The sequence below is a fragment of the Plectrocnemia conspersa genome, unplaced genomic scaffold, assembly GCF_051122295.1.
Source record: "Plectrocnemia conspersa isolate PC_06_02 unplaced genomic scaffold, ASM5112229v1 ptg000014l, whole genome shotgun sequence".
NCBI lineage: Eukaryota > Metazoa > Arthropoda > Insecta > Trichoptera > Polycentropodidae > Plectrocnemia > Plectrocnemia conspersa.
In genome coordinates, this window is record NW_028277178.1 from 26,752,610 (window position 1) to 26,777,365 (window position 24,756).

Consider the following 24,756-nt stretch of genomic DNA (forward strand, 5'->3'; position numbering starts at 1 on the left):
GCTTTATTTAAGTTGTCTTAAAATTAAAATTTAGAAATTAACATAAGTAATATTATATGCAATAACACATCAAAATTTATATGCGTTAGTTTTTAGAAACATTAAACTAGCATTAAAATACATTTAAGATTGAATACTAAAAATCAATAATGTATTAAGAATACGACTGCTTAAAAATATATGTGAAGAATCACATTGAAATTAAATGGCCGTCGGATGAAAAAGTCAGATTGTTTAAATTTCGTTAAGTTTCAGAAATGTTAAATGGTTAAGTCGAATTGTTTATTTAGTGTATATATTTACAAAATTTAATAATGTTTATCTTTTCCTTCGCATCGCAAACAATATATTTATTTTGATCACAAAAGATACGAATATTAAAATATATAAATACCTCATTATCTAAAATAATAAAATAAAAATTATTTCTAAATGGTAGATGAGGCAATATTTCATAATATTTTTAGGATCAATCAATTGACCAGACATTGGTCCATTTAATTTATCTTGATAATAACTCTCGGTTGTAATGATTTTGAAAAGATTCAAAAGGTTGTAATGGATTATTCTGAGCGCAGCTTACCATATATATTTTTTTAACGAAATTCTTTGAGATTTTTATTTTTGTGCAATTATTGTGTAGACCGCTTTTTGTTGTAAATGCAATACAAAAGAAGCGCAGAACAAACTTCATAACTGTGACTGTTTTTTATTTTAATTCAGTTCGTACGACACTCATTTCTTAAGCATTTTTTTAACTAGTTTAAATTGTTCAGAACTTGGAATACTAATGCCATCATTATCAACTGAAGAACGCAAACGATTAAATGGTCCACTTTTTTCACACGCTATAAACACAATCGTTTATGTAAAGAAGCGCAGAAAAAACTTCATAATCCTGATTTTTTTTATTCAGAACATACAACACCTATTTGTTAAGCTTTTTCGTTTTCTTTGCTAACTGTCGAATTACAAGCTGATCATAATTATATTAAACAGGGTCAGAATGAATATCGAATGGTTAGAATAAAAATGGTATACGGTCAGAATAAAAACATAGGACGATCGGAATTAAAATATAGGACGATCATGTGAATTAAAAATAATATTATAGGCAGTAATTTATGGCAACAAATTAAATGATCAGAATTTAACCCTTTGAACGCGTTATCAAAAATAATATTTTATTGTTTTTTTTTTTTTTTTTTGAAAAATGCAAATTTTACATTGATACTGTGTTTAAATGTTCTGATTTTTTAATTTTTATTAATTTAAAATAATATTTTATGTTTATTCACAAAAAAAAGTTTTTTCTTGAAAAGCATTTTTTTTACTAATTTTTGCGTAAAGAGATAAAAAAATCAATTGGTCGACTTAAGTTGCTTTCCGCGTTCAAAGGGTTAAATCAACTTTGGGTCAAAAATCAAATCTCGGTTAGAATTTTAATTATCATAATTATATTATTCAGTGTCATAATAATCTGAATTTAAAGAAATATTTTAACTTAAATGTTCAAGAAATATTGAAGATGAATATTTTAGTATTTATTAAGATATTATTTTCAAAGTTATATAACTTTGAAAATAATATCTTAATAAGTATTTAATAAGAAATAGAGATGTACATAGATTTAATATTAGATATAGAGAAAATTTAAGGATAGTTAGATATAAGAAAATGAGTACAGCCAGGAGAGCTTCCTTAAATGGAATAAAAAAACGGTATTAAGAAATAAATTATAATATTAAGTTTTTTTATTTTCTGTTTATGTTATATGTATGTTTAGTTAAAATTTGTTTGGTGTAAAAATTAGCTATATCAAACTAAATAAATAAATATAAATTAGCAATAAATTATTTATTTTATAAATATCTTATATAATATATCTGGCTCGCGTCAAAACTATTGGACAGTAGCAAGCGAGCGTCAGAACATAGAACACTCCATGAATATGTAGGACGCTAAGGTATTTAGAGTGACGAACGAAGCGGGAATAACGACAGAGTGGCAGCAGAGAGCACGCATAATTATAATGATAATGAACTGTCGAAATGCGAATGATCAGTTGTACCAATCTTTAGCATTACAACAATAACAACCTATACGATAATAGTACTGCTAACTGAAAAAAATGATTCTGACCATCTGTCAAAATAATTATTGCCATGTAATATAAATTCTAACCATAACCATATTAAAATTCTGACCCGAAAAATATGAACTGTAATTTATTTACAAAGCTGAAATGAACATTTCAATGCTTGAATAAAAGAGATACGGTATTTTGGCACAATTTATTATATGAAGAATATAGTATATTGCAAGTAACAAGGATTCAGATTCTGATGTGGAAGAGACACCTATTGCTTTTATTAATAATTCATCAACTTTTAATGCATAGCACGTTTATCTAAAATATTTTGAAATGATTTAAAATATTTGGATTTCCAAAAAATAACTAAATAAATTAAATCAATATCAATCGAGCAGGAACAATCAATACAGAGTTAAGAACCAATTTAAAATACAAAACGTATAGAGTGCTGTTATTTTTTCTTAGAATTTTTATATTAGTTGTGTATAATGTGATTTATTTTAATAATTCAAAATTTATTTTTCATACTGTTTTTATTTTACTATTAGATTATCAAATAGTTGGAATCTCTACTTTATCTTACGTTTAATAAATTTATGTTATCAAAGTATAGACAGAAAAATGCATTTACATTTAAAATGGCACTATAGCGCAATTATTACTATCATAGCAAAAAACGACTCAATTGTTTTTTTATATAACATAACTACAATAAAACACATAATTACACAGAATATGGTTTTTATTATTAATTTTGTTTCAAATTGGGTTATTAAATTAAAAATGAAAAGCAAGCAAATAAGAGCATTTTTTTATGAGTTCAAAACGAAACAGATCGTAACTGGTGCTGGTACTGTTATGAAACGTAAAGCGCAATAGTGTTTAAAAAATCGTACAAGGACGAAAGTCTTGAAGATGAAAAAAAATTTTCAATTGATAACGCACAATCAAGAAAACTAGCACAAAAGTATTCGAACAATTCTGTACCACTTGAAACAGTCTAGAAAACTTGACAAACAGGTGCCGCACGAACTGTATGAAAACAAAAAAAACGGTACGGCCATTTTTTACGCTACAGAAATGATCATATTTTAATATGCGATATTATTTAAAAATACAATAACACTAATTATATAAATAAAATTGAAACATAATTGATGTAGAATAAAATAAAATTTGAATCGATTGCGCAATGTTTGTGGGTTTTAAAAAATAGTGGCGATACTGACTGGCGCACGTGCGAGCGTCGTCCGTGATCCGCCGGGCGATCGGGGGAGGCGCCTGTCGCTTCGACGTTCTGCCGCCGCCGTCGTTCGGCGCCACCGGCCGGCACCCCTTCCCTAGCGCCGATCCCCCCTCCCTTCGCCCCTCCCCCCGCTTAAAAGCTCGTCGGTCGGCGGCGACGGCCCACTCGGCGCCGAGCCGCTGCCTGCCATGGTGGCGCGCGGCGACGCCATGTTCGGCTCATACGGAGACAGCTACTCGTACCGGCTGTGGAGCCTGGCGAACGTCTGGACCACTTACAGTACCCACAGTGAGTACTACCGCCTTGCCGAATGAATACTAGTGATCCGAACCGAACCGAACCGAACGAAAACCGAAAACCGTACAGTGACCGCCGCGAGTGTCCCGCCAAGCTTGTGCGATAAACCGCGACAAACTTTTTATTTTTGCCCATAAAATTATTTTCCCATTGGTACTGAGGCTCGATTGTCGGTCAGGTCCGGTCCTGATTGATTGACCCGGACGGCCGTCTTGCGGACCCCTCCTGACCCTCCTGAAAAAATGAGAAGTAAGAAAATGCCGATGTCCGCCGCCGCCAAACTAGCCGCTTACCGTAAGATTATTATTTTTATTTTTATTATTTTGTTTATATCCCGACTTTGTATTTCATTTAAAAAATAATCGTAGCGTAATTAATATATTTAAAAATTCATTCAAATGTTTTTTTCCGAACAAGCTCGTTCAAATTATTTTTTAAATTTATTTATTTAAAATTGCCTATTTTTACCCCTACCTTCTCACCTGTACCTGCGTCTTTCGGTCGCCGCCCACCTGAGCGAATCTAACGTATTACGGACAGGTGCGCACCTTAAAACACGCCTCTCTTTGACCGACCGAAGAAAAACCAGTCTGAACAATAAAAGATAAAAACAGGTGCTCGAGATCGAGAGCTCGGAATGCGTCGAGGTGAATCACTAATGGGATTTCGTGATTTCGGATCCACTTGAACGACATTGTATCGAACGCGATTTTATTTCGGGCGTTCGAAAGGCAACATGGAAATAAATCTGAATCTGAAACGTTTGATTATTGCAAAGTTCGAATAGCAAAATGGTGTCGCGCGCGCGGAGCACAAGCCATCTGTTGTCGAATAGCGAAACTAAATAAATAAATACTCTCGTTCGCTTTCTCTCTCTCTCTTTCGCGCTATCGGGAGGTTAAAGTCCATTCTTTCGCCACTGTGGGTGGTCGCTCGTCGTATCGCCGGATAATCTTGTGTAAATATTTCACGGCGATGCCCTGATTTGCTCATTATTTACTCCGCGATTGTAACGTGCATTTATCGTCTATTTGTGTGAGTTGTTATCGAATCTGCGCCTTGAATTTATTTCAATAGCATGTAAATAGATTATAAATAAAATTCAATGTAATATATTAATCTTGCAATAATCGTCCATTTTTGTTTATAAGAAAATTCAATATAAAATCCATTTTTTTTAATTAATATAAATAATCATATTCAACAGTCATTCCTGCATATTTTTTGATATACTATTTAAATTTATATATTATACCAAAAAATATGTAAAAATATATAAATTTATGAAAAAATGTATATTTTTTACTATATAATATAAATAAGACGTAAATGCTTTATAAAAAAAGACTTTAAATTTTTTTATTGTATGACATTAATTTTGCGAGTTAGTGAAACGTAAATATTTTATAGTATATATTGTAAATAACAAGAAATGATTTATAAAAAAATTATTGCAAAAATATTTAAAAATTAATCGATTTTTACATTTTTTATTGAATAGAAATAATCTTGCAATAGTTTTAATTTTTTCTATAGTGTAAAAAAAACGTAAATGGTTTATAAAAATATACATTTTTTATTGCAATATAAATAAAATGTAAATGATTTGAAAAAGTCGAATTCAAAATACATTTGCTTATTGTAAGTATGACAGTTAGTGAATCGCAGTATTTTTTTTTGTATATATTGTAAATAACGAGTAAATGGTGTATAAAAAAGTTTTTTAAAAAAATCAAATTCAATGCAATATACATTTTTTATTGAATAGAAATAATCTTGTAATGCCTCCATACATTTTTTGTGTAATATATCAATAACATAAAAGTAGTTTATAAGAAAATGTTATTTTTTGTATATGAATATATAAATGGCTTATGTAATTGAAATAATATTGCAACAGTTAGTGAATCCCCATATTTTTTTTGTATAATATACAAATAACATGCAAATGTTATTTTTTTATACACAAACAAAAATGGTATTTAAGTAATATGCATTTTATATTGTGTAGCAGTAATCTTGTGACATTTAGTCAATCGTCCATTTTTTTAATATATAAAGAAATGGTTTATATTTTATTTTACAAAAATAATTTCTTTAAAATTTAAAAATCTTATTAAACGTACATTTTTTATTGTTTTGTGGTAATTTTGGGATAGTTTGTGTGAATCGTAAATATATTCTTTTATATTTAGGCTTAGGTTATTTTATATAAAAAAAATCGTATTCGCGGGATATCTTTTTTAGTTTTTGCAGAACTATGACAAAATAACGGAAAATAGTTGAAATATTCTTACTTTAAAAAAATATTTGCCGAGATTGAAAAACTAATTAAATATAGTTTTTTAAATCTTTCGACGGCTAACCACTCATCGCTGTTTTTTTGCGACGGGAATTATTAATTTCGGTATATGTTTAAAATTCTGGCGCATCAAAATAATTCCAATTATATAGAATAATAAATTCACTATAATTATGAATTAAATAAATTTAAAATGACTCCATTTTATGTTTTTAAACTCGTGAAATATAAAATTTAAATAATGCGTTTTAATATTTTTCATACAATTATTTTAAATTTAACTCTTAAAAAATATATATAAGTATTAGTTTAATAAAGAATATCTAAAATGTCCGTTTAGTGTAAAAATATATTTTTAAACAGTTTCCGTCAATTATTTATTTATATTTTTTATTTATTCCTGGTAAAATCATTTTTCGATACTTGTATTTCATAGATTATTTTATTTATAATAAAAATTCAATCGCATTCACGAGATCTTTTTTCTATTGTTTGCAGAGCTATGGCAAAATAACGGAAACTAGTTGAAATCTTCCTATTTAAAAAAACTTTAACTATAACATTTACGTAATTTTTATTTGTAAAAAAACTACAATGATTTCAATTAAATCAAACATTATTTTATTTTATATCTACTATAATGCATTATCATAAATAAATAAAATTTACTCTCCTGTTTTCGGTAGCCATTTTTTAAATATAATTTCTGATTTAACTTAAATTATTTTTTATTGTCGTAAAAACCTCGTTTCTAGGAACGAGGCAATTTAGAGACATTCATTTAAAAAAAACCTAAACCATATATGGATAAAAACAAGGTTATTCCAAATGTACCTCCCCCCCCCCCAGCCAATACGAAAGCAAGTGCTACTAAAAATTACAATATTTTAAAGTTAAAAGGCACGTCGGTCGGTCGGTATTTTGCACAACTTTAACATAGCCAGTTGAAATTTGGTACAAATGTTTTGACTCAATTACATAATCTAGGCGTATCCATGTTACGAATTAGCATAATTAAAGCTTCAATTGTGTGGCAGTATTCCAGATGTTTCCAAATATTTTAGCAACTAATAGAGAATTGCCGGACTTATATTTACTATTCAATGATAATTGTTATTTTTCGGTTAATCGATTTTAAATATCTAAAAATGTTCATTACAAAACTATATGCAAAATTACAGATTCCTAGCGAAACAGTAGCTCCAATATTATATTTACGGAAAATTTGCGAATAATACTAATGACTAATATAATGGTTTCAAAGCTGCTTTTTAATTATAGTAATTAAATTTTTAAATTAGTTTTTAGTTTTAAGATGAAAATATATGTCAATTTCCCATCGTGTTATTTATATCATTGTTTATTTTTCATAACAATTTAATAGAAAAAATATCATTTTATTCAACAATAAACTGTTTGAAAATATTATTGTTAAATTTTATAAATCACGCATGCATGCATGTGTATAAATACGACTAAACATGCCGTAAATAATTTATTTCACCACAAATATGCTGCTGTTGCGCAAGATTTACGCGACCAATTTAATTTGTATTCTTGCTTATATTCTTAAACTTTATAAACCGATATCGATGGCCAGTGTAAATTGGTTAACCCTATAATTATCAACTTTACAAGATACTGTTTAGTTGTTTCTGATTTATCTCCCGATTTTTTTTGTTAAGCCGCGAATGGTTTCCGATCGATATTTTTAGAACAAAGCATTATCAAGTAATTTTCAACCAATTTACACTTACGGCAGTCGTTATTATAATTGATCGTTTTTGGTCACATGATGTACTCATTGATATTTTTTAAAATATGGTTGTGTATTTTTGAGATTAAAAAAAATACCTATGGCAATAATAACTGTTGGTCCAGGTGTGCAAACTAAATTTACTCCAAACCCACACCCCATCTAAATAAAAACACATCTGGAAATGTCAACCCTATGTATCCACTTCCCCCGCTCTGAATTTCGCACTCCACCATAATAAATTACTATTATTCCGCCATTGTTTTTAAAATAGCACCTCTGAGAAGTCCCAGTGAACTCTGTTATCAAACAGAGGTGTTTACTGTGCGAATTGCCAATAATAACAACAAAAGATATCTGTAATTATTCAACGAATAGTACTTATCTGGGTATAAATTTGGTAATTTGTTTGTTACAGTTCCTCCGTTGACCGGCGGCGAAGACAAGAGTCCCGTTAGAGAAGAAGAAGAATCACTGGGCGTCGTGAGCGGAGGCGGTCGCGGGAGACGATCTCCGTCCCTGCCGCTAGGACCCGGAGGACCTTACACGTGCCCCCAGTGTGGAGGGGCGTACCCTTCGAGAGAGCTGCTAGACAAGCATGAGCTACTTCACTCTCCCAGCACACAGGTTAGGAGCACCATTGTACGTGAAAAACTTTCAATTATGTCAATCGAACGAAACCGCACTAATTAAACTGACTCATAGTCGACTCATTGATTATTCGATTCGTAAACAAATACAACTTTTAATTTTCTTCTCTCGTTAATATCGATAACCTGCGACCTTATCCGATAAAACTTTTGAGGTGCACTAGAACAAAGACAGAATTTTCCCATTACATCAATTAATTCTGATAGCAGATAACTGGTATCAAAACTTTGCTTAATTTGTATCTTTTGAATTGATACTTAGTGATTTTCTATCGATTTTTATTATATAGAAGAAATATTTAATAAAATTCTGCCTTTTGACAATACACCTCTTAATTCTCTCACTTAGCTAGGGGTTTCAAAAGTTAAACTTAATTATATATAACGAAGAGAATCTTGAGGTTTAACTTTGGTTTCTTTTGTCCGCAGTCGTGCAAGATTTGCAATAAGAGCTTTGCGAATGTATACCGTCTTCAGCGACACATGATAAGCCACGACGAAAGTGCGCTTTTGCGTAAATTCAAATGCAACGATTGCGACAAGGCGTTCAAGTTCAAGCATCACTTGAAAGAGCACCTCAGAATACACAGTGGCGAAAAACCTTTCGAATGCGGCAACTGCGGCAAGAAGTTTTCCCACTCGGGTTCTTATTCTAGTCACATGACCTCAAAGAAGTGTCTTGTCATGAATCTCAAAATGGGTCGAATAAGGCCCAACAATCCAGCTTTGAATCCGGAGAGGAGTCCGTCGAGGAAACGCTCGACTTCGTCTCTGTCTCAGATCAACAACAATACCTCACCGAACAACAACAATGCATTTTTGTCTATGATGCCAAACAAATACAACGAAGCTGCTGCCTTTTTAGCGTCGATCACTTCCAGAGATGGCGCGTTCGCCAACTCTCCCGGTCCTTTGACGCCTTCCCTTCATCCTTTATATATGCCTCCAAATTTACCTCTTCATCATCCCAGCGCAATCGCTCCTTTCAGCTTACCGGCTTCCCTTAGTCATTTAATCGAACAAATTGCCTCGTCGCAATATTTACCCCGTAAGATGGAAAACATGCTTCCGAAGCGAATGAAAAGCTCTCACTACGACCATGAAGATATGATCGAAGAAGTCAACGAAGAAGAGGATAAACGGTCGTCGATAGGAGATGAACGAGAACTCGTAATGGACATCGAAGATGACGAAACTGTTAAAATAAAACAAGAAAAAGAAAACGAAGAAATATTAAGACGTACTGACACTCCGACCAACTCTTATCGAGATCGAGTATCGCCAAATAATAACAGCAACAGCGGCGGATTGGGCGGTTTGAACATGATCTTAGAAACGGTCAACGCATCTGTGACCAAACATTTGCTTCAAGCGAACATGCACAAACTGTCGCCGAATTCCGGAAGCACGTGTCCTGACGTTGCAGCATCTCCGTCTCCAATATCTATCAAACCGGATCCGGACGAAGAATTGAAATGTCCAAACTGTCACAAAACGTTCAATCATAAGACTGAACTCTTGCAGCACGAACAAGTCTTGTGTGGGAAACTGTTTAGGAAGCACGAAGGACTGGCAGCTCAAGTGGCCGAGACGTTAGCGTTGAACAGAATGGAAGCCGAGATCCACGCTTCGATGAATAGCGGTGTTAGCGGAAGCGAAGACGACGATTATTCTAAAGAGATGGATGGAAAAAATCCTCACGAAAACGAGCGAAAGGTTCGCGTTAGAACCGCGATAAGCGATGAGCAACAGGCTATATTGAAAGAACATTATGCTCAAAATCAGCGACCCAACCGCGAAGAATTTAAAAAGATAGCCCAAAGATTAGGTTTAGACAATCGCGTAGTTCAAGTATGGTTCCAAAATAATAGAGCTCGAGTCCGACGAATGAATCAATCTCTTTCGTACGTGGAGCAACCTCTGGATTTATCGACGAAGAAGAATTTGCAATCTACTACCTCGAGTCCTTCGGTGTCGCCGTCTTGCAACGTGTCCGTTGTGCATTCGGACTCCGGAGAGGAGGCTGTTAATTTGAGTCAGAAATCGTCTCGCAGTCCTACGCCGTACCACAACCCTTTCCAAGCGCATTACCAACATTCCAATTGTTCTTCGTCTTCGCTAGTAGATTATAGGCATTCTCCTTCACCGAACGATGTACCTTTGAATGGCCCAAGATTGTTATCGCACCCTCAGATCAAAAGTTTACCTAGTCCAAATATTGGAGTAGTAAATGAAAAAATGACTTACGATTCGGATGCGACTGCGCCTCATTCTCCGATAATTAACCAACACATCGGTTTGGACATTGGTCGTGCATCGAGTTCTAGTCCTGGATCTGAGCGGCGATCTTGGGCCGAGGACGTAGATGATGAGCAATCGTCAAAGAAGAGATTCAAAGCTGGGATGATTGAAAATAAAGAACCAGAAGGCCAATTCATATGCGATCAGTGTGATAAGGCGTTCGTCAAGCAGAGCTCTCTGGCGAGACACAAGTACGAACATTCTGGTGAGTGATTTTGACTCTTTCTTGGGTTATTATATTTATTATTTTGTGTTAATGATTTCGTTTTTATAGGCCAAAGACCATACAAATGCTTAGAGTGCCCGAAAGCTTTCAAACACAAGCATCATTTGACGGAGCACAAGAGATTGCACACTGGAGAGAAGCCTTTCCAATGCATGAAATGCTTGAAGAAGTTTTCCCATTCCGGCTCATACAGCCAGCACATGAATCATCGGTATTCGTATTGTAAACCGTACAGAGAGTAATCAGTAAGTTCTGTACGCATTCAATTTAATGCTCGAAAACGTTTTCTACGAGAGGACGGTTGATTTTTCTGATATAATTGAAATTTTGCCTTAATTTGTAAAAATAATAATGAATATGCTATTTGCACATAATATATTTGTCCGTTGGGTTTATGAATCTAAAAATTGTTCTGGTCATTAAACCAAATATAAAGTATTAGGATAAACTATAATTATAATATAATATGTATGATATTAAAATGCATAATTACCACAATATTGTATATAAGTAACAAATTTTATTGTAAATCGTATACTGTAAGAGAATTTATTTATTTTCCATAATCTATGTTTCGCATCGTTTGCAAGAGTATTACATTCTTATCTATAAATAATTTACCAAAAAAAGTATAAGAAATTCAAAAAAAGTTTTGCCAAAGCTTTAATACATCATTTCTTACAAAAGTATATATATATATAAAATAAGGATTTTAATCGAAACCTTTGGGTGTTTAAATGTTTAAACTATTTTTATCTTAGTCAAATTCATTTTTTTGTAACGTAGTAGTAGATTAATGCGGTCAACAATATTCCCGATATTTTTAATTTACGTTTGCAGTACATTACTGTATATGATTGTAAAAAATTCAGTACGGTACCTGTACAAAATACTCAGTGATGTTTACTCCTAATTGCAAGAATATTATGAATTGTGATAAACGTTTTATATTTAGGAATATCTTATGAATTTGTATAGTTAAAAGCGCATTTGTTAAATTTTATTACTTTTTTTTATTTTTAAATTTATATTTACAATTTACATAGTGATCCTATTTATTAATCTACCAAATTTATAAATATAGATGTAAATTCTCTGTGCCAATTTTTTGTGATTGAATTTTGAATATGTACTTACCGTTTTTTGCCAAAGGTATATAATATTGCTATTCGCCAATTCATATACATATTATACGTATAATTTGCAGTCATTTAATGTGCCAAAGATTATATTATATATTTTGCTTTAACGGTGCCTTACCTTGTAAAATTTCGCTTCAAAGCGACGGAACCAGCGCCACCGTTATTTTGAAAAGCATACAACGGTAACATATTGTTCTGATTTTTTTGTCAAATAAATATAATACCAAACTGTACATAGCCAAAATCAACATTACGTAGCTAGTTATAATGTATAAGAAATTTATTAAATGTTCCCGTGAATCAATGTGCCAAAAATGAAATACCAAAAAAAGATAATTATGTATATCCACAGCTTTGAATTTGTGGTGTTATATATTATATATATATTTAGATTACAAATTGACAATACGTTGAATTTCTTTTTTATATATTGTATGTCTTAAGGTTTTTCACGTCCGTATTTATTGCGTAACCTTTCGGGTGTGTTTTCGTGCTAAACATGTTTTTGTGTCCGACGAAAATGTGTTTGAACATTCTGACGAGACTTTTGTGTATTGAGTGTTCAAGTTTCATTCATCCTACACTGTCATTCCAATGTATGAATAAGCCTATATAAAAATTTTGAATATGAAAGTTACGTTTTAAAATTATATATTAAATTTAGTCTATATATACATATATACAAAAAAAATATTACTGTTAAACAAATAGAGGTATTGCTATATACAATTTAAATTTAAAGGACACATAAGAAAAGTTATATTACGCTATATATATATTTATATATATTATAAAATAATCCTTAAGAGAGGTTATCTGACAATAAATAGAATTTATTGAAAGCTCAAAACGAAAAACAGTCTTATAAACGTGTACAGTTAAAAAAAATTGTTCTCTATATATGTATATTTTTAATGATGCAGAATTTCGTTTTATTCAAGGTTTCCAAAGCAACGAACATTGTAATGAAATATTCAACTTATTGTATACATTTATTTTAGTAATTATAAGCATTGTATAGATTTTAATCATCTGTACAGAAATGGTTCGTTTTTTAAAAAATAGCTTTTTTTTTCTTCAATTGTAACCATTTTTGTATTAAATATTTCTTTATGTATAAGTTTTGTAAATTTATCTCGATTCTGGCTAGGCACACCAAAGATTATATAGACGTGTTGCAATTTTGATATATTTTTGTATACTACATCGATTGCAATACGTCTTAGTTTTTTTTTATATTTTTTTTTTAATTCGCATTCATTTTGTGTAATGTGTATATTTTTACCTTTAGTCTGGGACTATAACGGCCATGTATATTCATTTTATGTTGTATTTGTTTATAACATTGTAAATTGTATACAATACGACCATAAGATTTTATAAGTTTATTTTTTATCGAAATAGAAAATATATATTATGTATACATATGTAATAATAAATATATATATATATACATTAAAATTATATAATAGTATTCAGCATGAATAATTACTTATAAAAATATATAAAATTATGAGGCAATATATCGTTTTATTCAGTCCTATTCCATTATTCCACACTGAGAGGATTTTTATAAAAAGTGTTGAGTTAAAATTGTATAATTAACATCTTAATAAATTTTTAGATACAATACTTTCCCGTAGTTACCAAGTACTTCATTAGAATACATTAAAACCTGCAATAAACTGAACCCAGAAGCTGAGAAGAGTTTCTGAATTTCATCGGAGTCTTCAGATTCACCTCGAAACCACAGGATTCCTTAACACGCAAAATATAAAAACGTAATGGTAAGATTCATCGAAACCCATTTTTTTATAACATAATACTAACGAGAGGATAACAGGAAATTATTTAAAAGAATTTTATATATATAAGGTAAATCTTCGGAAAAAGAATCGTTGCAGAGTTATTCATAACGTGTTCACTGTTCCGATCAATGCTCGCTCGCTTGCATCTTATCTGTCCAACAGTAATGCAAACAATTTGTGTTATGGAACAATATATTAGATATTGCTCATTTAAATTTTATATTTAATTCTTAGAGCAGTATTGTGGTGCTATGAGAGGTACTAAGAATTCATAAAATTATTACTTAATACGTTAAAAAGTACACTCGGTTTTCTTTTTATGCTGTTTTGAAGTTGTGCGGTTTATATTTCAAGAAGCACTTTTTTTAAAATAACTATTTTGACATGTTTAAAGGGTAAGAAATTTGGAGAATTTCGTCTCCATTTCATTGAAAAAGATGGTAATTCTGAACGAGCATTCAAGTTTCAACGCGAGCTTCAGAATTGCATTTCTGGATATCAGGAATTGTACAAAAAATTAGCAAAGCTTAATCAATGATTATATTATCAAAGGGAAAAAATCAACATACGTAGTTGAGGCTAGTTTTACTTGTGAAGAATCATTATCTTCAGGACATAGATCCGATGCACTGACTATCTTTTCTAGCTTCTATTGATGAAAGTGATTTGGAAGTGTAATTCATAAAATCACTGTAAACATCTTCCACGACTTAACCATCTGACTTGATTGAAGTATACAACGTCACCATGTTCAGAATCTTATTCTTTCAGGAACTCCTTAAATTGTCTCCTTGAATGTAATTCACTGTTTTTATAACTACTTGCATAACATGATCCATCGATAATACTTGGGCACATAAATTTCGTTGTTAAATCAAACAGTAGATAATTAACCCTTAATTACTAGCATGGGGTCAAAGCAATTTCGCATTAAAAAATGAAGCATTTGCTGTTTCTCGAAATTCCCCGCGCTCTTGCTAGCTTCATAATCCGCGTCGAAGTTTGTATTCCTGTAGCGAAAAAGTCACGGGAGTGGAAGGATGTGTCGCTGCGCTCTTAAGCGGTGACCCCGTGCGAGTAATTACGTTACTTTTTTGAAAGAGATTGATTGGGTTCCGTGGCCGTTCAAAGGCAAAGTTTACATGCCAAGCAAACCAAATAAATTCGCTATAAAAAACCAAGCATTGGTAGACTCCAAGACATTTTATTTGCTGGCCTTTGAGGTTTATTTTGGCAAACAGCCTGCGGGTCCTTACCAAGTCTCAAACAGCCCAAATGACATAGTAAAACGTCTTGTAGAACTGATAAAAGAGAGTAACCGTAGACAATTGGTATACGAGCGTGAAACTCGCAAATGAATTATTGGATCCACCCTACAAGCTCACTTTAGTTGGAACACTCAAGAAAAACAAACTCGATATACCTCAGGATTTTTTGCCAAACAAAACTAGTAAAACTAAACGCAAAGTTTGTGTGCAATGATCACTCTCAAATATACTGTCAACAGTGTAATAAAAATGATTCGGAGAGTTCCTAAAAATATTCTAAAATTTTAACTTTATCTCAGTATAAGTATAAATTGTTAATTTTTGATAATTATTTTAATTTAGCTTGTTTTTGTTTAATTAGATATTTAGTTTATGTTATTCATTTGCTTTATAATAGAATTAATAAAGCACTTTAATAATAAACAAGTTTTATTTACTTATATATTTAATAAATAATAAAAATTATTCCTACAATTTGGGGTCATCTGTGACCCCATGCGAGCAGTTATGTAATTTTCTTTGTGCGAGTAACTAAGGGTTAAATCCTCTCTTTTGAAGCGATTGCTAATTTTGTTGTTGGATTCTATTTTATCGATTATTAATTTTATATTTCCCTTTTCTTTACCTATCATAGCAAGTGCACCATCAGTTGATATTCCAGAAAGTATTTCCAAATCCAAGTTGTTTTGGCATAAACAGTTTTCAACAGCATGGAAAATATATTTTCCTGTTTTTGTACCTTTTAAACTTATTAAATTTAACATTTCTTCAGTTACTAGAAATGATTCATTTACTCCACGAAAGAACACTACAAGCTGAGGTTTGTTCAGCTTTTAATTGCGACTCAAACTCCTTGAGCTTCGATTATTTCCCTTCTTTATCGAACTTCAAATAATCCTTGTTTTGTTTCGTAATGCATCTTAACATTATATTTTTTAAATACAGCAACGACCTCTCGGCAAATTAATCACAATAATTTTATATTTTGAACTATGAAGAAGTACTTTTCTTCCCATTCCTCGCTATACTTTCTATTTTCATCCACTATTCTTCTTTTCTTTGAAGTCATACTGAAAATAAGAGAGATATTAAATATATCTATTTTTAATTTAATAGGAGTTATTACCTGGCTGTTGTTGTTTTAAATATGTTGTTGACGTACAGGTATATTAAAATAATTATCCTGCAGTCACAGCACACAAAACGAAACCAAAAAGCAAATTTTCACTTGAAACTGAGAGTCTGCGACGTATGTATTTGAACGGGACGGAAGAAAACGGGAAATAACCGGGTACTTTGTGAAAAAAACAGGGAGTTTTGCGAAGTTTGGGAATTTATAGGGCAAAATGTGTTTTTTTTTTATAAAGAAGCATTTATTTAAAATCTATGTATATAATGAATTATATACATAGATTTAAAATAAATTCTTCTCCCGGGAATAAACCGGGGTTTTTTCCTGTGAATAAACTGGTTCATCATGAGTTCGCAGAATATAATTTAATTATTCTGCGAATTCATAACTGTAAACTCATGAATAAAACAGGCAATATCTGTTATATATTTGAAAGAATATTATTTTAAAATCAAAGTTAATTTTTGAATATATAAATGCACAAATAATATAATTTTTTAATACATTGATTTTCACTACTTTGTCCATTATAAAATAAACATATTTTGTAAAAGTGTAATGAATCTCACGGGCCAAAAAAATGTTCAAGGCGGGCCGCGGGTTGGCCACTCCTGGTGTAGAGTATCTAGGTGACAAAAGTGCCATATGTATTGCGTCATCATTTAATACAACAATGTAATGCTTGTAATTATATCATTTATATTGTTGAGTATCTATTTGTATCATTATACAAATATGGAGCAGTGCTTTCAGATTAGTTACTCAGCATCAACATTTCGTTGACCGGCGTTTCTCTGCAAGCGTTGGATGCCGAAGAAGAGAGCGAAACTTTTATGATGTTAGAAGGAAAAAACTTGTTTACTTACTAAATAATAAGTAAACGGGCGTTATAATAAGGCAATACATTAGAAATATGTTGTATATTTTGAACCTTTGCGATATCCTAAATTATTTTATCACTTTTTTGGAAAAATATTTTTCTTGATTTTTAATATTTATAATGTTATAAGAGTACAAAGGGGAGGGTAGCCGATCTTGATTTGGCCGCGAGCTACTAACCTTTCTAATAGCTTGGTAAAATTATACAGTAAGATTTCATTGCTTTCTCTGTAATATGTTTATTAGAAGGGGGAGAGGTGCCTTTTCTTTTAATTCCTTCAATAATATGAAAAACTGCTAATACTTTTCAAGCCTCTTGTATTTTTTATAAATATTACAATTTTTTAAATTGTAAAAAAGTGTGATTAAAAATTTAGAATCAGTGAGCAATTTAATGGCTGCACAATCGAATGTTAAGACCAAATCTGTCATTCGTCGCGCGTATTCACTTTGTATGTAGATAGGTTTTTATAAGATATCCTCGTATTTTCTTTATTAATATATCCAGAGCCGGCATAAGATTTATTAACTTTTATGCTCCTATTTGTCTTTTTATATACACAATGCAACAACATCATTTTATTATTTTTCTAAATAAGTGAGGTGACGTCCTCCTTAAAAATGTTGCCCTTTGTCCGAAAGGTTCTAAAATGGCTTTTGAACAAAAAATTTTAATTTCCGAAATGACAAAAATTTTCGAGATAGCCTTTTTATTTCTAATGTGCTTTGATATTTTCAAAATTTAGTCCCTACCTACCATGATGATTCAATTAAATTTAGCCGAAATTTTGTACCTTTCCTCTTATTTCACCAGTGTTAATAAGAGTGAAAAACGTGATATTAGATTACATGAAGCGCTAACATGCGAGTGGTAAATTGGTAGCCGGAATTGTGTGCATTGTCTCAAGCGATACATGTCTATAATAATCAAAGTATGAACAATTATCACATTAGTAAATTAATCTTATCATGTTTCTTTTTCTAGATGCCCATCGTTGCTGTGTTCAAATTATGCTACCAACATTAGAGAACATCGCCAAAAAGACATATTTTCAATACAAAAAGTATGGAAAAATCGAGAATCAAGACATGTGTGAATGTAAAAGGTATTCAAAACATTTAACTTTGAAAAGTTTACAATTTTTATTAGATGTTTTTTTTTATCATTGGTTATACACTTCGCTAAATTTATTTATGGTAAGCATCTGTTGACAAATTTAAACAATTTTTTTCATAAAACATTCTGCAATATTTGCTTTTTTCATTTAATAAAATTATTTCTCTTTGCTTTAGAGAGTGAAAAGTAAGTCTTAGTCTTGTGAAACAATTTGCTTGGGTAATGATTGTATATACTTCCCGTAGCCTTGTTTGTGTCTGAAGAATCCAGTTGTCTCAGATGATCGAGTTAAACTCTGGATTCTGAACGTCGTAGCTAAACTGGGGCTAACGTGAACAGGAAAGCAGCTGCTTTCTTGGTCTTCTTTGTTTCTGTCGTTGGTCGGTATGACTCCACTTGGTTAGAATTCGATTGATCTCTCCTGTGTCTCAAGTCGAGTATATCAGGTAAAAGTTCTTGATAAAGTGCTGACGGAAGTGAACGTTATACACTCAATCTGTCTAGAGTAGGTTTCGTGCTCGCCCACTTTCGCCGCAATGGCCAATTACAAAGAATTTTACATATAACTGGATTTGCGTATGTCTGACTGTTTTTTTATCGAAACATCTTGCGTTGGAATTAGAGTCTCCAATTCGAGTAATCGAGTATTCGATACTCGAGTATACTCGTCTATTTTTCAAGTACTCGATAATCGAGTATTTTGAAAATTACTCGATTAATACTCGAAATTCGAAAATTTTGAAATATTTCAGAAACAACAATAACTTTATTAACGTCTTGTTTTTATTTGGCGTTTATGCCCAAAGTCCCGAGTTAAAGCGGTTACTATCAGGTAATAGTTTTTTCGCATAGTTTCGGTCATCGGCTATGCTAGTGGGTACGACGGAGAAATTTCTTTTGTGTATTGTGTCCAACAGTCCCGACTTATCTAATTTATGGCAACGAACAATATGAAATATCAAAAAAAAAATATTTTAGGTTTTATGACTATGCAGTTGTAGCCTAAAGTGTTGTAAATTGTTTATACCGATCCCTCTGCTAAAAATATAAACCAAAACAATTGAGTATTTTAAAGGCATTTAAAGTAAAATCAGTTCTTTGCGAATCGTTTAGCTATAGAGTGAAGAGGATTCACCCAAATACATCATCGAAGAATATAGATTTAAATTCTTCACAAGAATCAGGAGAAGTAGGAAATTGTATATTGTTAGAAAAAAAATATATTCAAGAATAATTACAAAATGCTATTTTGTCAATAGTCGAAGGAAATAAAGGAAAAGCAAAGAAGGATAGGAAAGAAAAGAACATAAAAAGAGAGTTCAAAAAATTAGATATCTATAAAAAGCGAACAAATAAATTGAAAGCCTTATTCAATACGTTTCAGACAACATCAACAGCAACGGAAAGGATTTTTTCCACAACGGAAACAATAAAAACAAAACTTCGAAGTAATATTAAACTCGAAACATTTAATGCATTATTGTTCTTAAAAAACATGTTCTTAAAGTTAAAATAAATTTAAAAATTAACATAAGTCTTTTATTTATTTATTTATATGTGTACAAATTTTAAAATTAGCTATTTTGGTACATTTGGTAAATACTCGAGAGTACTCGAGTATTTTAAAATTTTAATATTCGATACTCGAGTAGTTGATGGGTCGAGTAATTGGAGACTAGTTGGAATCTACACCGCTATGGATTCGGCAACCTCACACTTGTCGTTTAGAATTCGATGTAACACAACTAACGCATTTAGTTTATGACACTTTTAATGAGTTAGATGCGACGAGTTTTTTCTTACTGTCAATTTCAATAAAAGATTTGTATTTGCCGATGGGCGATAGACTTCACAATATTTTTAGTTTTATGGATCAAGAGCAGTAAATAATGTAAAAATCAGATTTGTATAAGTTTTTTTGTTATATTGGGTTAAATTTTTAGGTGATTGGATTTTGTGGACAGTAAATTTAAAGACAGATTTTTGTAGACAGGAAATTTCCTGACACGGAATATTCCAGACAAGATTTTGGAGACACTGATTATTCTGGACAAAAATTACGTAAGCATTTTGGTTGTTCAACCTCCAAGTGGCGGCCGATTGTCGAAAGAATATTTCACCCCTTCGGGGGTTCCTCGAGGGTCCAACCTGGGCTCTACTTTTTATGTTATTTATTAATGACATAAATACGGCAGTCACAAATTCAAGTTTTCTTCTGTACGCAGATGATTTAAAATTGTATAAATGCATTCAATCTGTTGCGGACTCCTCTCTACAGAGTGATTTAGACTATGGAGATGGGCTTCCATTAACCGTCTGTCCTTTAGTGACGGAAAGTGCCATACTGTCATTTTCTCGATTCTGTTCGCCATCAGTTTATTCCTATCATCTCGGTGGGAACATTTTGACTAGAGAAACTTCCACTAAAGATCTCGGAATCACTTTTGAGAGCAAGTGGAGGTTCTCTCTACACATACGGCATCTGTGATAAATCTTCCAAGATGCTCGACTTTGTTATGAACAACAGCTTTCACTTTGACTATCCGTCAGTTATTTGCGTTCTCTATGACACCTTAGTTCATAGCATTCTTGAATTGGGATCTATAATTTAGAATCCAAATATTCTCTTTTAGTAGAAAAGTTTCAAAAAGGTTTATAAGACACTTTTATAAAAGGACATAGAAATAAGAAAGATGTGGTGTGCGCAAAACTGGTGAATAAGACAAATGAGATTGACCCTCAAAGCGGACAGGGCTCTAGTGCGTGATAAAATTAATACTCTTCGTACCGTAGAGAACAAAAAAAAATGTATACCAGGAAAAAATCCTGTGCAGGAAGTGAAGATATGTACGTATCTAATTTATGATATTTCAACGACAAATTTTCTGAGGGAACAGGAGACGCAAATACCAGGAACTTCCACAATAGATGATATTGAAGTAGACAAGAAATAGAGAAATTGAATGAAATCGTAAGCATTTAAACTCTTTTTATTTAGCTGTTTACTACTTGAAATTAATTACTGATGGGTATTATGATGATAGGTATTATTATTAATGTCACTGTCAGGTAAATTATCAGCTTGAGGAATGTGTAGTTTATTTTCTACTCCTCCATCAGAAACTTCCATTGGCTCCTACATCAACCATTATGAATTCATAATTACCATTTACCACTGCCACTAATACAATGATTATAGTTGAAATAATAAGAGCTTTCCCTGGTGGTTTTTGTATGGTAATGTGCTTTCCATCAATGGCACCGATGTAATGTGGAAAATTCTACCTCTTCTCAAACTGTTACAGCTGTACAGTTTTCCATTCATTTTCATTTGTTGGAATCTGCAATAAAATTTAAATATTTTTATTTGCAATTATTTTTATACTGATTAAGTTGTAATGTATTTCATTACATATCTAATTTTTTTTAAGGTTGGCGAAGAAGGTTCTTTCCTTTGACCATCACAACAGCAGTCTACACCACAACAAAAATTGGCGCACAAGAGAAATATACCCATAGAAAACGAAGAAACTACATGGACTAGATTATTGGATATTGCCTGTCAACGTCTTCAAAATCCCAGCTCTGTCTCCCAGATCTTAGGAAAGAGGTGTGGCATAGAGTTCACTAAAATAAGACCAGATCAGCAATTGTATGCTAAAAATTCATTGATGATATTATTTTTGATGGACGATTAGGCAATCTCTACAGAAACCCAATTATCCATCTTTACCACTCAGTCACCCTTTACCAGGTTACCATTGGTATTCACACGCATCTTATCAACCTTCACCATATTCAGCACTAACCTCTCCATGAGTCTTGCGAAAGCTTTCGAGTCGTTGTCAGTCGACAGTCGACAGTCGACCCTGTGGAAGGTGCTCTTCTTTAAGGAACCATCTCTGGCATCGCAGCCCTGAATCTGAGCGCTGCAGCGGCTCTTCAGTCATACGACACAGCAACCCAAATCAGGACCCGAAACAGGACTACACAGTCATCAGTACAATATACCACAATTCATGAACTTTTTACTGATGATGTAATACAATTATTGTCAATACAAGTCATTAATAAGTAGTTGTAAAACATTGCTTTGAATTTAAATTTATACGCTGAGCTAAATTTTATGTCATGTGGAAACTTTGAATCTCCATTTTTGTAATATATTTTTTATAAATTTGAGAAATGACAGTTATTACTCCCTTTGATATATTCTTTCAAAACGTGGACCAAAGCCTTACATATCTCGACAATTATATTCCCAAGGGTTTGGGCTTTGATGGCAGTTTGGAATTTCAGATCTTCAAAAGAGTCGCCGCTTACAAGGTATCTCAATGTGGCTAATAAATCTGTTCTGCCGATATTGGTTCTCTCATAACTATACTTCTTTTTCAATTAAAGGTTGATCATTTCTAGCAACTCACCAAATGTATCCGAATCCATTCGAAGATAGTTTTTGTAGTCTACTGCTGAACTTATTTTGAGCTCTGCTACTAAACGGTCATGGCTAAAATCACTCCTCTTCTTCAACCACTCCTTCATCCAGATCCTCTGCTTACAATTTTTTAACACAGGTTTTTATTTCATTTTATTGTTTTATATTACAAATTTTTACATAATTTAAAAAGAAAAATAGTTTAAAATAAAACACGTAAACAAGGTAAAGCAGAAGAAGCGATATGTATAAATCTGTCAAGCGTCAAGTGGCAACTGGCGAACATGATTCGTTTGTTTAGAAAATTAAATAAATGTATTCTAAATCTCAGACTGGGATTAAGGGCCAGAATACCAAAGATAGTAAGGTTTTCAGAGAAATTACTATGATTCCCCACAACAGAACCAAATTTTCATTTATAATAAAATAAGCTATATAAACGGATTTAAATTTTTGTGTTGATTGTTACCCAATTATAGCGCATTGGGCTCACGTCTGCATCTTACAACGCAAAACTTACAATAAATAAATAAATAATATAAAGAAGAAGGGATGAACTCAACACGAAGGATTCTATTATTAATCTTTAGTACATGGACGTGTATATTTATTGTAACATAAAAAAAGTAATTTTTATGTTAATAAACAAATCAATTTACTAAATCTTTTATTGTTATTTTTATTATTACCTTTAAAATAATCATATTGTAAGGGTTCTTAAATATATGCTCAGTGAAAAGCAACAATCGAGCAATCACATGTCAATTTTAACTAATCGGATGGTAAAATACTCTCGTCATAAATTCCATTGAACAACTTGACTAAAACTCTATTCTTTCGGTAGGTATTAGAGATTTTTTAGCATAATGATTGCTCTTTAAACTTTTTTCCTCATAATTCACATTCTATGAACTTTGCAGTTAATCATCGCTAAAAGCTCAATAAAAACATTGCTTCCAATACGATGCTTTCGCAATCGCTTAAGGCCCACTGTCCACGGAGGCGTCGCTGCATAGACGCGTATTCGTCATTGTACGCTTGTACGCCTGCTTGCTGGGTACATATAAACCAACGAAATATTATTTGACTTCTTACCTGACTCCAAGCTTTCTCAGTCGACAGTGTTTCGTTAGTTTATATTATAAACTAACTTTATATTATAAACTAACGAAACACTGTCGACCGAGCTGCAACGTCACGCTCACGTCGCTGCATGCAAGCTTCATGACGACAGTCGTCAAACATGTCAGACGTCCGGGCGTATCGAACTGCGTGAACGTGTAGAAAACTAGAAATTTCAGCTGCTAATTTTTTCAGATCGTCGAAAAGTACAGGTGTCTTTATAATAGTAATCTTGCAAATTATGCAAGAAAAGATATTACTGAGAAAGCTTGGAGTGAGGTGGGAAGTCAAATAACGTTTCGTTAGTTTATATGTACGCAGCAAGCAGGCGTACAACAAGCGTACAATGACGAATACGCGTCTATGCAGCGACGTCTCCGTGGACAGCTCGCTCGGGCGTCTGACATGCTTGACGACTGTCGTCATGAAGCTTGCATGCAGCGACGTGTGCGTGACGTTGCAGCTCCGTCGACAGTGCTTCGTTAGTTTATATGTACGCAGCAAGCAGGCGTACAACAAGCGTACAATGACGAATACGCGTCTATGCAGCGACGCCTCCGTGGACAGTGGGCCTAAGTCAGACTTTCCTTTAAATTTTTGTTTACCTTTTAGTATTAATTAAACAAGTCATGTTTTTTCTCCTATAACTTACTTTCAAAATTTTCTAGTAGGAATCATTTAACTTTAGTTTCATATTTTTCTTGACAGCTTTTTTGTAGTTCTATATATTTATTTTCATATTTCTTCTTTCATCCATGAGATGTATGTAGAAGTTCTTTTGTCATTAAACTCTTTTTCTTTCCAGTCCGGTTTTGTTAAAATCTAGAGCTTATTGAGTTTTTTGTGATTAATAAAGGCGGAATCAGGATCTTCTTGGTGTAGCAGAATCATTGATGAGTATAGGAAAGGTTTTCAGAAGAGTTAATGTTTGTTTTAGCTTGTTCCTATATAACAAGTAATCAATATAAAGAATAACTACC

At 32.2% G+C, this 24,756-nt stretch overlaps 1 protein-coding gene and 1 long non-coding RNA gene across 6 annotated transcripts; both read left to right on the plus strand.

Annotated features, from left to right (window-relative positions):
- The first annotated feature begins 3,504 nt into the window (after window positions 1-3,504).
- zfh1 (Zn finger homeodomain 1) lies at window positions 3,505-11,198 on the plus strand. 4 transcript variants are annotated; one of them, XM_088203218.1, is made up of 5 exons: window positions 3,505-3,629; window positions 3,817-3,932; window positions 8,115-8,338; window positions 8,776-10,852; window positions 10,922-11,198. In XM_088203218.1, exons 2-5 carry the CDS (start codon window positions 3,881-3,883, stop codon window positions 11,113-11,115), a joined length of 2,547 nt encoding a protein of 848 aa, XP_088059344.1. In that variant the 5' UTR covers window positions 3,505-3,629; window positions 3,817-3,880; the 3' UTR covers window positions 11,116-11,198. The 4 variants fall into 4 exon arrangements, with proteins under 4 accessions (XP_088059344.1, XP_088059345.1, XP_088059342.1 ...); XM_088203219.1 differs by having other exon boundaries at window positions 8,115-8,323; XM_088203216.1 differs by lacking the exon at window positions 3,817-3,932.
- Window positions 11,199-17,489: 6,291 nt separating this feature from the next.
- Window positions 17,490-23,317, plus strand: LOC148226639 (uncharacterized). 2 transcript variants are annotated; one of them, XR_015812185.1, is made up of 3 exons: window positions 17,490-17,554; window positions 18,088-18,208; window positions 21,651-23,317. It is a non-coding gene; the product is annotated as an uncharacterized LOC148226639 (long non-coding RNA). The 2 variants fall into 2 exon arrangements; XR_015812186.1 differs by lacking the exon at window positions 21,651-23,317 and adding an exon at window positions 19,604-19,745 and having other exon boundaries at window positions 17,515-17,554.
- Window positions 23,318-24,756: the final 1,439 nt, after the last annotated feature.

What these genes read in the sequence shown, in the direction of transcription:
- zfh1 (XM_088203216.1), top strand. Translation starts at nt 3,530, where the DNA reads ATGGTGGCGCGCGGCGACGCCATGTTCGGCTCATACGGAGACAGCTAC. An exon ending in GACCACTTACAGTACCCACA is followed by an intron (nt 3,630 to 8,114) that starts GTGAGTACTACC and finishes TGTTTGTTACAG; the next exon opens with TTCCTCCGTTGACCGGCGGC. An exon ending in CACAGGTTAGGAGCACCATT is followed by an intron (nt 8,339 to 8,775) that starts GTACGTGAAAAA and finishes TTTTGTCCGCAG; the next exon opens with TCGTGCAAGATTTGCAATAA.